General features: G+C 35.4%; 2 protein-coding genes across 2 annotated transcripts in view; one reads left to right on the top strand and one right to left on the bottom strand.

Annotated features, from left to right (window-relative positions):
• Positions 1-1,122: 1,122 nt before the first annotated feature.
• Positions 1,123-12,976, bottom strand: CENPQ (centromere protein Q). Its single transcript, XM_012720695.1, has 9 exons — positions 12,870-12,976; positions 11,213-11,357; positions 10,534-10,579; positions 8,277-8,403; positions 7,655-7,723; positions 4,987-5,116; positions 2,486-2,605; positions 2,270-2,347; positions 1,123-1,595 (listed from the first exon to the last, which is right to left on the bottom strand). The coding sequence occupies exons 2-9, from the start codon at positions 11,312-11,314 to the stop codon at positions 1,440-1,442; spliced, it is 828 nt and encodes a 275-aa protein (XP_012576149.1). The 5' UTR covers positions 11,315-11,357; positions 12,870-12,976; the 3' UTR covers positions 1,123-1,439.
• Positions 12,977-13,120: 144 nt separating this feature from the next.
• Positions 13,121-18,060, top strand: part of MUT (methylmalonyl CoA mutase) — a 28,448-nt gene continuing 23,508 nt past the window's right edge. The window contains exons 1-2 of the mRNA XM_004673555.2: positions 13,121-13,231; positions 17,157-17,581. Of these exons, the coding sequence (XP_004673612.1) occupies positions 17,197-17,581 (385 nt within the window). The 5' untranslated portion in view covers positions 13,121-13,231; positions 17,157-17,196. The remainder of the gene's footprint in view (positions 13,232-17,156; positions 17,582-18,060) is intronic.

Raw genomic sequence — 18,060 nt, 5'->3', positions numbered from 1 at the left:
TCTTCAAGTGAAGAGTTTTTAAGTTCTAGGACATTTCATAATTTACTATCTTTTTTTTGAAAGATTTATTTATTTTATGCATACATTACTGGAGTACAGGGCAGAGGTGGAGGGGCGGTGAGAGAATGCACCAGAGATAGAGTGGGGAGCAGAATAGGCAGATCAATGAAGTACACTGCTGAGGGGAGCAGTAGGTGAGACAGGAGAGGTCTGCCTAGCCAGGCGGATCAGCAACCTGGCGGGGGATTGAACTCACACTGAAGGAGCTGTAGCTAGCTTGCAGTGCTGCATCCTAACCCACTACACCACCTTATAATCTATTTTCAATTGCTTTGCCTGTCTTGCATGTACTAGGAGTGCAAAATATATATAATGTTTTCTTTAATTTAAATGTGTACAGTATAGATTTAAATGTGTACAGTATAGATTTCCTTTCTTTAAAATTTTCTTTCCATCTAAAATTATCAGCCTTTTTTTTTTAAACCATTATTTCCTCAGTGAATACTGCTTTTGACCATTTTACTGAGCTGCCTCCGGTTTCCCATCCCATGATGTATGACCTGTTTCACTGCAATAAGCATTAAGCCCAATTGTTTAATTAAAGTTGTGTTCCTAATAGTCATTATCTGGAGGGCATTAACAAAATTAAGTTAACTTTTGTTAACTGACTAAATATTCTAGGTTAGAGAGAAATATAATAGCAGGCATTTTCTTTTATAAATAGATAAAAGCAACTCAGGTGATAAACTATAGTTGATTAAAAATAATTTTTAATATACTTAAGTAATGATTTATTCACATGTATATATTTATATTTAGGAAGGTTTAGAAAAAAGGTTTTTTTTTGCTTGTTTGAATTCTAAGGCAATAAATGTGTTTACATTCCTTTTTAATAAAGGTATGCGTTGATGGTAATGAAAAATAAATAGGCAACATCTATTCAGTTTCCCAACCAATGTAATACAATGTCTGAGCCATCTTCAAAAATGAAGACACCAGAGATAATTTCATTATGCTACAAAACATTTATGGAGTTATATAAAAAAGTAAAAGCACTTGGGGATTTTTCATATTTTAGATGACCAGACAGAATATGCAAATCTTCAGGTAAAGAATGATAGTTAATCCCTACATTTTATGTACTAGATACTATATATACATATTGACAGTATCATATTTTCACCAATAAGTGCTTTATTCAGTTGTCACAGCCCATGAGATTGTGACTGCCCTTATTTATGGTTTCAGGCAGAAAACTGTAGGTAAAGCAAATAAATGCGAGTTCCTAGACTTGGCAATTATTAAAAAAAAAAAAATTAAGATGTCATTAGATGCTAATGGTAGATCTACAGTGGCTAATTTTAAAGTGCATATTAGGATACAACAATTCCTGAGGACGCCTCATATTACAGGTTAACAGTTTTACAAATTCATAAAAATTAAGTTACTATGGCATCCAATCTTTTAAAAGCATCCAATCTCTTATAGGTTTCTTCAAAGAAAATTAACATGTTCTTCATCTGCGGTGAATTGTGGAGAACATCCAAGTCTTTCAGAAGAGCGTTCTTGTTTGGAATTAATGTCAGAATTTCTTCCTATGGGCATGATAGTACAATTAGCTCTTAACATTTTTATTATGAGAACTGTCAAAAGTATGTTATTTAGAGAGATTGTTTTTTCTCTGCTCATTACTGCTTCTCTCATCTTATTATAGATAGAAAAGCTTTAATTTTTACATAGACATAAAAGACTCCTCTCACATAAAGATCTTTAGTATCCAGTAGACCCCTTGATGAAAGATAAAGTATCAGGGTACAGTTTACTACAAATAAATTATAGTACTATTTTATGATATAAAGGGTTATGACATTGTTTTAAGAGTAAACAAAACAAATGTCAAGATTTACATACAGAAATCTCTTCTTGGGTACGACTACACAAATGTATTAAGTATGTATGTATAGGTGTGTAGCCAGCATGGTCTGCAATAGCAAAAGTTTTTCTAATAGTAATTCATAAATTACATTATGGGGCATCAATATAACACATTATTATTCAGCTATTGACAAGAATGAGGCAGATCTACATGAACCGACAAAAGGTATTCGGAGTAAACTGTCAAAAGAAAAACAATTTTGCCAGTTTCTATCATGGATTCTATGTGTTTAAAAAAACAAAAAGAGTAAAATAGGTTAATAAGTATTAAAAAACAAAAAGATTAACGTGTATGTTTTTTGGTACCCAGTCAGTATAGAAAATTGGTACTTACCTGAAGTGTGGGTACTTTGAGACTCTTCTGAGAAAGTCTTGGAAGAGAGAGTTCCCCAGTGTTACCTATTTGAAGCACCTAACATAGAAAAAAGTAAACTATGGATTATTTCAATATACTTAATTTCTCTCTCCTTATTAAACTCAAAGTTTTCTTGGTAGATAATAAACATTAAAAATTATACCCAGATGTAGTATTACATTTTTTAGCAGTTACCTGCTTTAATTTTTCCTCCTCTTCTTCTACCTGGCTTGTCAGAATTTGAATTTTGTTCTGTAGGCTCTGAATACTTCCAGTCATTGACTCTATGGTCTCTACTATTTTATCTATTTCTTCCTGAGGAAGAAAGAGGAAGTTATTATCTTAAGTTAATTATTCATATTAGCTTTATTGATTTTATTGTTTTAATGCCTCTATTATTAAATGTAATCCAAACATTCATATATCTTTTAAACATTTTTTATATATTTTAAACATCGTTACAGAGTGAAAAACTCCAAAGCTGCTGAAAAGATCCTGACTCATGTAGGTTCAGAAAAGCCTAAGACTGATGGCAGCATATAATAGACTCCTTTTTATAATTTAGAAATACACGAATGCTGATATTGTCATTTGCCAAAAAAGCAATAGGATATTAAGGCAGAAATAGTAATAAAAAACGAGTGTCGGTTTCTCATACAAGAGATGTAGTTTATGGAAGAAGATAGAAAGTAAGAAACAAATGAAACAAGTGCAGGTAGCCAGGAATGTGTCGACTGTAAGCCGAGAACAGAATTAGCCAGCTTCTAGGTTTTGGAATGGGTGGTAGTATGTATGGCACTGCTTCCAAATCCACTCCTAGGAATAGTCAGTGACAGCAATGTCCTTGGGGATATGGGAACAAGTGCACAAGCCGCACAGAAGTCTTAAACCCTATTAAACAAGAGGATCAATATTGTATCTACAGCCTTCTCCAAAACTGGAAGAGAACTGTTACTGGCAACCACAGTAATTTTTCTCAACAAATATGATTTCTATTGATCATAACAAACACATACCAGGGGTACATACAAAGGCCTACAACTGTTCATGTTTTTCTTTTTCTTTTCATTTTTAAAGGATAAAATGTAAAACAAAAACATCAGACTATGTAACAGAAACAGTATGTGGTACATGGATTAAACTATCTGTGGTCCTGATCATGCAAGGATCAGTACCTAAGGCTTTGAGACTTCATACAATCCATGGAGGTAGAGGTTCCAACTTTTTATTATATTGCTAATATTCTAGATTTTGGCTATTCTAAGTATTAAGTCTTTTCTTCATTTATAGTTTCCCACTCCCTTTTTTTCCTTCTAACCCTGCAACAAATTCAGTGAATAAGAAGCCAAAGTCATCTGAACTTTATTATATGATGTAAGAACCAAGCAGCATCTCATCTGGCAAACAGGAAGAAACTTCAAAAGGTTATGTAACATGGAAAAAGCTTTTATAGACATGAAAATAGAACAAAGAACTTGTCAGAAAGAGAAAAATGAGTTTAGCAGAAAGCAAGAGTTAAGGTGACAGTGGCTTTTCATTGGCTGAGCGGCAGTGTTTCCACTGGCTGGGCTTACATCTGGGCAAGAACATTTTTCTCTTGTGTCTGAGGTTTAACTGACTGATGTTTACGTTTAAGTGGCATAGCTTTCAGTTTGGGGTAGGTGATGTGAGGCAGAGAATGAGAGCTCCCTCTACAGGTCTTACTGAGTCAAGTTTCCCTTGAGATTTCCTCTATTAACTTACATAGTAATAAATGGCAATAATAAGTACAGAGCTCTTCTGAATTTTGTGAGTTTATCTCAAATTATTAATCCCGAGAAGGAGAACTGGGAAACACCAATTTGTATTTGGTCAGAAGTACGAGAGGTTTGTTTGAGCTATCTGGAGTCTTTTGTGGCTTCATATAAATTCTAGTAATGTTTGTGTATTCCTTTTAAGAATGTCTTTAACACTTTGATAGGGAACAATGAATTTGTACACTGCTTTGAATAAGATGGCCATTTAACAATGTTAATTCTCTCAATTCATGAGTAGGAAGACCATTCCCTTTCTTTGTCTTCTATTTATTGTTACAATGTAGTCTAAGTCCTTTGTTAAGTTCATTCCCTGTCATTTAGTACTTTTTGATATTATACTAAAGGGGATGTTTGCTTGATTTCTTTCTCTTCTAGTTCTTCATTTGTACATAGGAACACAAATGATTTTTTTTTTAAGATTTAGTTATTTATGCATACAGAACTGGGGTACAGGTCAGAGGTGCAGGGCAGCGAGAGAAGTCACCAGAGACAGAGTGGGGAGCAAAACAGGCCGACTGACAAGTACACTGCTGAGGAGCAGCAGCGGGTCAGGAGAGGTCTGCTGTGCCATGTGGATCACCTCCCAGGCTGGGGATTGAACTAGCACTGAAGTGGCTGCCTCTAGTTTGCAGTGCTGCGTCCTAATGTTGCGCCATCAGGGAGGGTGGTAAATAAATCTTTGTTTTTTTAAAGAACGGGTTATTGTAACCCTACTGTACTCTACCTCAAAGTTCAAGCAACGTTTTGGCTTTGATTTAAAATAAAGCAAAAAAGAATAAAAAAAATCTGGTTCAAGATCTAGAATAACTAGAACCACCATGACAATTAAAAAAAAAATCTTTGACTTTGACTTCTTCCCTTTCTCCTCTCTAATTATGACTCTCTGTTGAAATTTCATACCTGCAATAATGCCAGACCTTCTTCGTTAGCTCTGTTCTGTGTTCTTTCCATTTTCAGTAGATTTGATACATTAGTTAAGTCTTTTATTGTTTTGGGGGGGACTTGCAGGGTATCACACTGATGGAGCAATCTTCAAGACAGAACAACAAAAAAATAATTATTAGTTTAATTTTTAGTACCATTATTATTATTTTGTCTTGCTTTAAAATGCTGTCATCTTTTTTTTCTGCCCTCATATATCGTTGATCTTCCTGTTCTGCTCCCCACTCTGTCTCTGGTGCATCGTCTCACCACCCCTGCACCTCTGGCCTATACCCCAGTTCTGTATGCAAAAATAAATAAATCTAAAAATAAGTTTCTACTTTACATATTATGCAATTATTTACATACTTTTTAATATCTTAATTATGCTGCACAGTCTATAAACATTTTTATTATTTAAGATTTATTTATTTAGCTTATAAAACTGGGCCAGAGGTGTGGTGATTATATCAATAGACACTGACCTATCATTGACCTGAATTAGCTAAGAATAACCCTTTTCCCAGATTTGAATCTTGAATTTGATGAAGTAGAAACGGAGGAGGAAAATCTACATTTGGCTTCTTCCACCTAACACCATTTTTGGGTTCTAAAAAAGTTCTAATAATTAAGATTTGTAGGCAATTTGAATAAAAGTAAAACCTAAGACTTATCTTTGTGGGAATCTTATTCAAAATATTGCTTCTTATAAAGAAAAAAAGCAGACAGTATAAATCCCACAAACTACAGTTTTTATGAAACTTTGGGGATAAACTTCAGTTACTCAGAAAATCATTATTAGGCTATCATAATGAAACATAAAAACCTGTGTGTATAAGTCTCTCCAAGAGAGACAAGTTTTTAAACTAAAAATAAAGGTTCCATTCAGGAACAATTTCTTCTAAAAGCATATTAAAAGTCAATACTGTGATTCATATTCCAAATGTTTTCAACAGTGGTTAGGTTTACAGAATTCTTAGAAAAGGGAGAGGTTAAACAAAATACATTCATTCACTTCAGGACTTTTAATGGGCTAATGTGTCCAGGCGTAATTCATTATATATCACTTTTATTCACAGAGTAGCTAGCTGTATGAACAAATGTGCCAAATATACTCTGAGAAATGCAGTTATAGGAAAACTTACTCAGACTTCCAATTAGGATCAATTGTATTCTGCTATATCAAGAAAACAGGAACTATCTTGGGTATTATTACTTTGGAACCAAGAGTTTTGAAAGCAAACATGAGAAGACAACATTCCAGTATGTATCTCCACTGCTGCTACATGATGAAGGGCTGGCATCTATGCTGAACAGAATCTAATCTTTCCTGATGACTGGGGTGATCACTATAAAGAATAGCTATTATATGCTGTAAAATCTCACTCATAAACAGGACTACTCATGCTGTATCTAAAATACTCTAAAGAGCTATACTTTTATCATATTAGCTTATCAATTTTTTAGTGTGCTCCTTTTCCTCTATTATTAGACCATCATTCCCTTAAGCAGTTTACAAATCTACTTCTAGCAGCCTTTCCTTAATCTCTCAACCTCTCTCCACAAACTCAAACACGCTATCCCACTTTTTCTATACTGTACTGCTGTGGGATGAGACAGAAGTATACTCGAAGAAAATGTAAGCAGAATTTATTCTTAGACGTCTTAAGTCTAATAAACTAGGTGAAAATTATATCCAGGGGCACCTGAAACTGAGATGCAGAACATTCATCAATAAAAAGATAATAAAGAAAATTCATCAATAAAAAGGTTGAGCCAATATTAGAGAAATGTTGCCACTGAAAATCATTGGCAGTGGAGTGAATTTTAAAAGCACTGGAAAAGAAATTTCCATTTGTGACTTGCTATAAATCTTGGGAAATTATACTTGCTGCTTGTGCAAATAACATAATAAAATATGAAAGGAAGCAACAGGGTAGGAGTGGCAAACTGTTAACTCCAAATGATTTAAAATGAAGTTGAAGGGAGTTAAAGTTGACAAAATCTTTTTCAAATCTCAGTACAGAAGAGTCAAATAAGGAAGTATTTATGATTTCCGGATTCTTTATAAATTCTCTTGACCTTAACTTATTTCAGAATTGCAGCTGTAGAAGTCTGGATGATGTCCAAATTGGACATCATCTTTTTTTTTTTTTTTGAGGCAACACTGGCTTACAATTATTGTTGGGGAGTCCTCTCTGGTGGCTAAAGGGGTTAGGATGCAGACTGCAAGCGAGCCACAGCCACTTCAGTGAAGTTCAATCCCCCGCCCCAGAGGTGATCCATATGGCACAGTAGATCTCTCCCCCAGGCCAGCTCTTCCCCTCAGCAATATACTTCATCAGTTGGCCTGTTCTGCTCCCCACTCTGTCTTTGGTGAATCCTCTCACCACTCCTGTACCTCTGGCTTGTACCCCAGTTCTGAATGCATAAATAAATAAATCTTTAAGAAAAAAAATTGTATTTTGGAAGCACAGGATTCACTCCTCAGGTATCACTACAGTAGTGCACCCTCTACTAAGTCACCCATTCTGTCACTTTGAAAAAGCAAAACCCCAAAATTTATCTTCCACAAATGTATGTCCTGGCAATGTGTTAGAATTTTACAAATTATGTTGTAACTATTTTCTATTGCAAATAGTATTACCTTTTCTTCAGGTCGTGAAGATGATAATGAATTTGGTCATGCTCTTTCCTATGCTTACTCAAAATTTCTCTAGATGTGAAAAAAGGATTGAATAAATTATTAGTTTGAAACAAAAATAATATAACTTATTTTTTAGGAGTTACTCCTTACTAACCAGGCAGATGTTTCCTTTTATGTTAAACACATTTTAAGTAGAAGTATAATGAGAAATTTAAATGCCCGACTTTAAAATGGATTTCCTCTCGTTGATAACACGATTCTTATTTTCTTTGTAACTCCTGTCATCAGCAAATAGATAACATTTAAAAGGACAGATTCCTGGGGGGTCCCCCTGTGGCCTGGGGACTGAGTCTCAGCGTTATCATGCTGTAGCCTGGGTTTGATCCCCAGCCAGGGAACTGTCCCACATATGATGCAGCAGACCTCTCTGTCCCCCCTGCTTCTTCCCTTGGCAGTGTGTTTGATGGCTCCATCTGTTCTGCTCCCCACTCTGTCTCTGGTGAGCCCTCTAACCTGTTCCACCTCTCCCCCCTCCCCCCCAATACCTCTGGCCCCTGTTCTTCTATACAAAAATACATGAATTTTAAAAATAAATAAATAAAAGGATAGATTCAATACTCACATTATTATTGGTTCCATCATGGTTTGCAAAAGCTCTCTACTACTCTTTGGAAGAGGTTGCCAGTTTTTTCTCCTGTTTGGTGCTATCTTTATCTGTTTTAGATTAGTATGGTCTTTTTGTCTTGTTTCTGGTGATAGAGACTAATGTCAAACTAGCCATTTGTTTTCACTTTAAAAGTAATTCAAATATATGTATCTAAAATAGCTAGTAGGACTATGAAAACCAAAATATTATGAAGTTGACAAACTATTTAATTTCTTTTAGCGCCTAGCCATAACATGGCAGGTATTGAGTACAAAAAGACTCTATTATAATGAAACATGACTAAAATATAAACTGATGTTTATATTTCAAGACATTTAGATATTTACTTTTTAAAAGTGAATCTGATCAATGGCTATAAATAAGGAATCAAGAGTAGAGGTAGAGAGAAGTTTAAGCAGAGATCATTTGATAAAAGAGGGAAAGATGGGTAAAATGATGTCTTCCCTAGAGCTGGTATCTCATGTCATCACAACACTGAGTTAGTTTCCCAATACCAGTAAACTGGCAGGTTTCCATCACAGGTGAAAATTACCAACCACTGATTGCTGAGTATTGATTACTTAACCTACCACTAAAGGTTTACTGTGTGGAACTTAATCAAATGTACAAAGAAGCATCAAAATACAGAGTAGAAATTAAAGGTATGGGCTTTGGAGGCTGACACTCAGGACTTGTGTCTGAGCTCTGCCACTCAGCAGCTGTGTGACCTTGGACATGTCATTTAACCTCTTTGAGGCTTAATTGTCTTATCTGTATATACAATTGTGCATAGGCTCAGCAAAGTAGCTGGTATCAGATAACCACTAAGTAAATGGCAGTTCATTTTTTTATTTTCATGTTTTTAATTTTTTTTTAAACTATGGCTATCATGTATGTTCCCAATACTTGTGTGCTGGCCTCTTCTAGCCTCCTTCCTCCCAATTCTCCCTCCTTCTTCTGATAACCATAAACCCAATCTCTTTTTCTAGATGATTTTTTTTTTTTTTTAAGATTCCATATATGAGAACACACAGTATTTGTCGTTCTCTGATTTATTTCACTGAATATAATATCCTCAAGTTCTATCCATGTTGTTGCAAATGGAAGTTTGTCCTATTTTTTTCTGGTCAACTACTCCATTGTGTGAATACATGTATGCGCGTGCATGTGTGTGCATTTCTATTATATATAAACATGCCTATGTCATGTCCTGGTTACTATAAATAATTCTGCTATGAACATGGGGATGCAGATTCCTTTCTGAGTTAGTGTCTTCATTTACTTTGGATGTATCTCAGAAGTGGAATACTGAATCATATGTTAGTAGTAGTTTTAACTTTTTGAGCTTCTCCAAACTGTTATTCATTCTATAGCAGAGTACCAATTTATAATCCCACTAACAGTATAGAAGAGTTCTCTTTACTCCACAACCTCGTCAACATTTATAGGCAAGTCTTAATTTTAAGAGGAGAATCAAACTATATGAGGATTCAACGAAAAAAAGTTTGGTTCTCAGAAATGACCTGGATTAGAAGCTTCACTGAGAAGACCAGAAAATCACTTCTACCAAATGTTGGATGACAAGTGCAACAAAACAGATTGACTAAACTATAAATAGATATCCTGTACCTGTTAGGTTGCTATTGTTCTATTCCCAGGGAATAAAGAAAGGAGATCTATTTATGGCTCAGTAAAGATTAATTTTGGAGAGAATGGAGATAAATTTACATTTATATAACATTATAAAAGTATTATACAACACGAAAATATTAAACCAGAGAACTTAACTGGTTTTGAGTGAAGAACAAAAAGAAGTCCTTCCATGAAAAAGGTGATATTTAAGTAAAAAGTAAACTAATTTAGCAAAATAAACTTAGATAGGGGCTTTATACTAACCTATACAGTAATGGTAGAACATAAGTCTTTCTTTTAAAGAGAAATCTGCTCAATTGTCTATCATAAGTCAGTAATAATTCAAACTGTGGGACACATTGTTTTTCTCATAGTTCCTATCAAATGAGACGCCTATACAGTATATTTGCTAATGGTAGTTAAGTAAAACTTTAGTTGACTAAAATAACTGATTAACCAATACTACTTATTCTAGCCTTGTAGTGATATGATAAATCATTGTTTTGTTTCTTCAGAACTCAAAAACAAAAGGCTGAGAATTTTTTCATGAATACAGATAGTTTAGGAAAGACAGGTTAAACAAGATATACAAAAGAAGTACCTTCAGAAGATAGATGCTTTTTATTTCTTTTCTTTGTGTTTCTAACCTGCAGGGAAAACACATGTGCATGCACATAAAATTAAAAAGATACCACTTTTGCACTAGTTGTAATATATGTTGAAGAGTAGTTACAGACCTGCTAGTTAGATGAGAAAAATATTTTTTTTTTCTCTAGAAAAAAGGGCATGCACTTATACCAGCAGGGGATTTACTAAAATAATTCCTGGGCAATGGTTATGTTATGTGACAGAATTTCATGTATCAAGAATGTTTTACTTTGCCTGTGAAATATTTCGACTGCAAAACACTGACAATTTCAAAACACACAAAAGGTTTTGATTCATTTATCCTTTTATAAAAGAGGGAAAATTATGGCAGGAAGATGGTAATTCCTCGCAAACTATTATTTCTTTCTCCAAAATAATAGCCTTTCCACCAACAGATTCTCTTATCTTTTAATTCATAAAAGTCATAATCATACAATTTAGCAGTTCTATGACCAGTCTTTAGAAACTATAACAATGTTATTGAGAACTTTTACAAATCACATTGTAACACTCCACAGACCAATGTGAATTATATAATTTGCAGGGAAATTGATCCATAGTTTTTATATATTCCTTTTACAAAAACAAATTTCTAATCAAAGCGTTCGGAATGAATTCAACAGTTTCATTACCTCTTTCTCTAATAAATCTGTTTCTTCTTCATGAATTTTTCTTTTTAAATATTTTTTTAACTGTTGAGATTTTTTCTTGGAAGTATTTTCTTTGCCAGACATCTTGATGAAAACAGACCAATTCTAATAGGGATTCCCAAAAAACCTATAAAGATGAAAAGGACATAAAAAATGTTAATGGCTTGCAAAATACTTTGTTAAAAAGATACCTAAAATGTTCCAAATTTGTTTCTAAAAAATCATAATAAAGCTTTTGAGACAGATTGCTCTTTTAAATAGACATATTTAAAACCCAGTAACTTTGGTTCTGATTAAATAAGGACATCTAATTTGGTTTCATTCCTAGAAATTTTTTCCACTTGGTATGGCTTAGGGGATACTTTGGGTAGGGGCATCATTTTCAGTGATGTTGAGTTGAATCAAGTAACTACAGCACAAACAGTTTCTCTATCTCAACACTTAATATTTTGGAAGAACGATTCTTTGTTGAAGGAGTCATCCTTCAACATCCTGGGCACTACATGATGTTTAGCAACATTCCTGGTCTCTATATCTACCAGATGCCACTACCTCCCCAGTACTGCTCCAACACCCCAAATTGTGACAACCCAAATTGTCTCCATGTATTTTCAAATGTCTCCTAATGGCAAATTACCCCAAGTTGAGAACCACTGCCAAAAGTGGGTGAGGGAGGAGACTAAATTGCCTATATTCCAAATCCTGGCTTTGCCACTGAAGTAGCTACATAGCCTTTGGAAAGTTAATTTGCTTAATTTTACCCAGTGGTAAATGGGTTAATAAAGTACTAACAGCAAGACTTTGTAAAGTTAACATTTGCACAGAATACATCAAGTGTCTGGAAGAATACTTGAGCCATAGCAATAAATCACGAAATAGAAGTTATAATTTTCTGTCACAATTGGGCTAGTGATATTTTGCCTTGTTATATATCTACAGGATATCAGAGTCCAGTAGTGAGTAGACAAATATGAACACAACTATGTACAACTATATACAATGTGACAAATATTACAAGACAAATGAATAACCGTCTCAAATTGTTGCTTCTGTGTGAGAAATATAAAATGTTCAGTAGTTATTTGAACTACATTTTGAATTGTTCCCAGAGAGAACGAAATATCTGAGAAAAAAACCAGCAAAAGCCTGGTGACAGCACAGCTTGAAATAAACCTATGTGTTAAGGAACAGGGAAGTTTAGCGAAACGTGTAAGGGAGGAATGGAAGGAGCAAACAATATATCACAGGCAGGAAACACGGAAGCATTCGAATTCGAAGCTGTTTTTTTTTTTCCCTGCAAGTCTTGGAAAGAAAGCATCTCAATCGAGAATTCTTGCGGGCAAGAAGTGACGTAAGACGTCCGACAAAACACAAATACATATTACTTATTCGTAAAGTTCAAAGTCATTAATCTCTAAAAATACGCTTCGCCTTCGACTGGCGGCAGAAGAGATAAAGAAAGAAGGGTGAAGATGACTCGAAAGGCGGTTAGAACCATGCGTGGATTCAGCCCTTTTTCGCATCTATAATAATTTCAGTCTGTGGTCCCAAATAGCAGACCGCTCCTGATTTCCTGATCACGTTCCAGAAGCACAAATCGCGGAGCGCGTACAAAATTCACCCCCCAACCTGCACCCACCAGTGCACTATGCGTTCTCTCCACTCACTTAGAAGTCCTACAGAATCTTTCCGAAGTCTGCGCGCTGAGCGATTCGCGCCGAAACACTTGAAAGGCGAGACCCGGAAGAGGGCTACTAGAAACCGGAAATGCTTGTGGCTAGAGGCGGAAAGCAAACTGGATGTTGACGTCATCAGAAGCGCGCCTCCGAGAGCGCCAGGGGATTGGCTGAAGAGAGGGCGGTGTCGGCCTACGCCCCCAGACGTGCTCTGCAGACCTTGGCGCTTGCTGCCTGAGGCGTCCGGGAGTGTGGACTTGGAGGGCTGCGGGTGCTGAAATCCCGCCTTCCCCTCCCACAGCAGAAGGCCAACACAAGTTGGCTGGTGAGTAAGGTTGTGGACGTGGAGGCACATCGGCGTTTCAAATATTCCTCCTTTCGTCTATCGTCTCTCTTCCCCCGGCCCCTAGTCTTGTCCTCTGAAGCTCTGTCCTTTCCCTGCTGTCAACTTTCTCCTTTTTCACTTTCCAGCGGTGGAGACATACCTCTCTTTGCTATCCTTTCCTTAAGTTTAGATTGGCCACCCACCTATGAAAGTGAGGTTCTTCAGAGTTGGGGTTTTTTCTGGAAAGAAGTTGCTTGTAATGTCTCAAGGGCCATTTCGCCATTTTTCCTGACCACCCAAGCACCCGAAGTTCCTCTAAGGCAGAGGTCACTCCTTGTTGGGTTCCGGAGGGGTGCACTTGACGCCACAGTTTTTAGGACTAGGGTCCTAAAAACTCAGGGTTTTCTAGAAGATGTGGCGGGACTCATTGATTTTCTGTATACAAGTGGAGGTAAAGGTTAGTAGTGGAATAGGAAACAAAGGTATAAATTGACATAAAATATAAGTTTTATCTAGAAAGAGCAGTCTTTCAGAAACTTGAAACCCTGGATAATATATGTATGTAAAATTTTAAATCACTTGATGATTTTTTCAATTTATGCTTATGCTTATTTATGCTAATATTTAATTTGCATGGTCTATACTGTCATCTCCAGCTCCCATTAGCTGAATGCTAGACATGGCTAGCTGTTCTTGAAGTATGACCACATGTTAGCAGTCCAAATATGAAAGTTATCTGATTCAGAACTGTAACTGTTTCACTCATTTTTGTGGAATGTGTGGGTGGACTTCACTGCTCTTTAACACATTTTAAACTTCAGTAACTTAGCATAATTTCTTTGCTTGCTGCTTCTTTGAATGCTCAAAACCTCTGTGGATTGATTTTTCTGAAAAAACAGTGATCCTGTTACCATCAACAGTAGTTGTGTTCTCATCTAAAAATGACATCAACTTCCAGCCTTTGCCAGTTTAGTATGTGATTTGGAGAAGTCTCACATGGGGCTCTTTCCTATAATTTTTACAGGTTTAGGAAAGCCCCACGAATATGTTTTTGTGAGGTGTGATCTTTTCTATCTGTAATCTAGTTTTGGAAAGTTTTCAAATTATTTTTTTATATCATTATTACCCTAAAGGTTCAATTATAATATAAATTCATTATTTTCTCAACCATCTTTCAAGCTAGTAGATGTCTTATATGGGTTGCAAGAAGGTGGATGACAGGGACCTTGTGGGCTTAGAATAAAAATCAGTAGTTTTTTTTTTTTTTAAAGATTTATTTATTCATAGGGAACTGGGGTACAGGCCAGAGATGTGGAGGGTGAGAGGATTTACCAGAGACAGAGTGGGGTGCAGAACAGGCAGATCTACAAATACACTGCTGAGGGGAGCAGCAGACGGGTCAGGAGAAGCCTGCCGTGCCATGTGGTCACCTCCGGGACAGGCGGAAATCGAACTCATGCAGAAGTGGCTTTTTAGCTTCTTAGTGCAGTGCTTTAACCCGCTGCGCCACCAGGGAGGGCCAGTAGTTTTTTTAATGGAAATTGTTTTTGTTGTATTTCTGTTTAGACTTTTTAAATGCAGTTTTAACGTAGTTGAACATACTACTTTTATGAGTTTTTTGTTCTCTTTCAATGCCTTTAGACCTTTCTCTTTTTTAAAGAAACTCCATAGCACATTTAAATGTTTAACTCATGTATAGTGAATTTAGATAAATGTACACATCAAAATTGCAGGTTTCAGCATATTCCCATAACCTGAATATATCTGTAGAATCAACATTTAGGTGTCACTCCCAAACTCCTCCCTTGTTGCTTTTCTGTACTAACCACCATTAGTAACTACTTTTCTGACTTTTGGCGTCAGGTGAGTTTGTCTGTTTCCTAAACGTCAGGTGAGTTTGTCTGTTTCCTAAACATATTTTAATAGCTAGTTAACACTCTGTATCTTTGTATGCTAAAGTTCACTTATTTGTTCTGTGTTGTTAGACATTGATGTTGTTCCTAAGTTTTTCATTACAAAATAATAGGAATCTATATTTAATGTAGTAAATAAGGAGTGTGATGTTCCTCCATTGAATGACATAATCATTTATGAAACCTGTACAAATTGCCAATTTGCTTTATGAAGTAGTTTAATTAGTGCTCCCACCAGTACTTTATGTTGTTGCAAAACTGTCTAAAAAAATGCTGAGTGTTCTTATTTTCTTTTAATAAAAAATGCTAAGTGTTCTTATTTTCTTTTCACTGAATTGATAGGTTAAATGGTATGGAGAATTGAATATTAAACTCTTTTGTTGCTTTATCTTTTATAATACAATATAGCATAATTAATAAATTAATGATATTAGTATACCATAACACTATATTATATGTTGATGATATATGACTGACAAGCATTTGGTTAATTCAAGTGAACAATTTACTGCCTTGGTGTATGGAATTAAAAAAAAATTTTAAAAATAAAGTTTTACCTTTGAACTTTTTTTTTTTAAGAGTTATTTATTTATGTATACAGAACTGGGGTACAGGCCAGAGGTGCAGGGGCAGAGGAAACAGAGTGGGAAACAGAACAGGCAGATTCATGAAGTACACTGCTGAGAGGAGCAATGGGCAGGTCAGAAGTCTGCTATGCCATGTGGGTCACCTACCTGGCAGGATGGAACTTGTGCTGAGGTGGTTAAAGCTGGTTTCTCTGTGCTGTGCTGAGAACCTGTTGCACCACCAGGGAGAGCCCTGTTGTATGGAATTTTGATCAAGCTACTTTTATTTCTCTGCATCTTAATTTCTGTATCTATAAATGATATAATGAAACTGTCACCTAGTGTAAAACTCTCAGTTATCAGAAATATACAACCTTAATGTTAAATCATTTATAGGCTGGCTGAAAGAAATACACATATTTGTGTACTCACACATACACTCATGTATATATGTGTATAATTTTATATATAGGTATTTAATGTAAACAAAGTATAAATGCATGCATTTTAAAAAACATAAAAATAGTATTCTATATGTTGTCATGTAGGAAATAATATATGATGGATGTATAAACAAGTACACAGAGTGTTAGATTACAGAAGATGTTACTAGTCCAGATTTGTGTTCAAGGAGAAATGTGAGTATATTAGTTAAATTTAAGAACTTTGAAACCTGGCTCCCTAAGTTCAAAGCTGTCTCTTGTCTACCTTGGTTTCCTCATAGGTAAAATCTATTTCTTGGTGTTCTAAGGATTAAAATTACTACTTATGTACAGTCCTTAGAGCAATGACTGTCACATAGAAAATGCTGTACATTGAATGCTGATGTCTTAGACTAATTAAACAAAAGAACATCCTAGGGACACAGAGGAGAAAAAGCAAGTAATACAATTTTCATATATGTGAAGAACTCAAGTTAATCTGAAAAAGAGCTCCTCAGAGGAGGCCAAAGCCAAATCAAAGGCTGTAGCATTGTAGAACACAAAATGTTTAGATTACAAGGACAGGACTGAGTTTAAGCAGTAAGGAGAGATCAGGTCATTGAGGTCTTGAATTCTAGTTTGTCTTATGATCACTTTTTTCTACAGAATGCATACAATCCTGTCATAAAGTAGGCATTAAAACCTAAATGGAAAAATTAATGAGGAGGATCTTCTATGTGAGTGAAACCTTTGAAAAATCAGAATTAACACAACATAATCATTTTTGCTTAAAGTGTGAAAAATGGGTTATAGGGAGCTAAGATTGTCAATGAAATCAGCTAAGAGGTATTAAAGACTATAACTAGAGCAATGATAGTAGTTGTGGAAAAATTGGGCTAACATGAACTTGCAAGAACAAGAAACAAGAATAGGTGAAATTACACTAATAACTTCTTTTTTTCACCAATGGTCCCATTTTCCTCTCTTATAAATGTATATATACACTGTGTTTTTTTCCCCCTAGGTTAATTCTTGTTCCTGTTGGGTGTTTCTCATGAGCCATCATGTTGAGGGTGAAGACTCGGCTTTTGTTGCTTTCACCTCATCACCTGAAGCAGCTGAAAGAATCATCCAGCTCCAGGCTTATATGGCAGCGATTTCTACACCAGCAACAACCTCTTCATCCCGAATGGGCTGCCCTTGCTAAAAAGCAGCTGAAAGGCAAAAACCCAGAAGACTTAATATGGCACACTCCAGAAGGAATTGCCATAAAGCCTTTATATTCCAGCAGAGATACCAGGGATTTACCTGAAGAACTTCCAGGGGTGAAGCCATTTACACGTGGCCCATATCCCACCATGTATACTTTTAGGCCCTGGACCATCCGCCAGTATGCTGGATTTAGTACTGTGGAAGAGAGCAATAAATTCTATAAGGACAATATTAAGGGTGAGATTTTAATGTGAGATATAATGTTTATGAGCAAATATATTTTCTAATCATTGCTTTCTTTGAAAGGAAGCTGTCTAATCTTTAATTAATAATTCTGTAAGTAAAGCATCCTTTGAAAAATGAATTTTTCAACTTCCATGATCTTAAAGATAGTGAACCAGAATAAACAATACTTACATGCACATTGTATAGCAGGGAATAGGTGATGTAAAGAGACATTAACTTTGCTGCTGAAAAAAATTAACATCATTAGAGTAGGAATTGGAGGAAGATGTATTCAGTGCAATTTAGCAAGCATTCTCTGAAAATCATATTAACTTTTTTTTTCAGATCTGTAATGAAAACATATTGTTTGAATACTGACTTTGAGGATCTGTCTCTTTGGATTACCCATAGAGGACTGATCTGATATCAGTTTTTGGCAGGTTTTACAATTCTGTTTACAGAATATTTGAATAGTCCAATATCCTGTTTAT

The sequence above is a fragment of the Condylura cristata genome, unplaced genomic scaffold, assembly GCF_000260355.1.
Source record: "Condylura cristata isolate star-nosed mole 26May11 unplaced genomic scaffold, ConCri1.0 scaffold00001, whole genome shotgun sequence".
Lineage (NCBI taxonomy): Eukaryota > Metazoa > Chordata > Mammalia > Eulipotyphla > Talpidae > Condylura > Condylura cristata.
Note: the sequence above shows the minus strand (reverse complement) of the source record. Positions and strands in the feature narration are given on the sequence as shown.

Coding starts and splice junctions, on each gene's coding strand:
- CENPQ (XM_012720695.1), bottom strand. CDS start 11,314: ATGTCTGGCAAAGAAAATACTTCCAAGAAAAAATCTCAACAGTTAAAA. Junction 8,404..10,533: donor AAAGCATCTATCTTCTGAAG/GTACTTCTTTTG, acceptor CTCTATCACCAG/AAACAAGACAAAAAGACCAT. Junction 2,606..4,986: donor AAGGTCTGGCATTATTGCAG/GTATGAAATTTC, acceptor TTTCTTCCTCAG/GAAGAAATAGATAAAATAGT.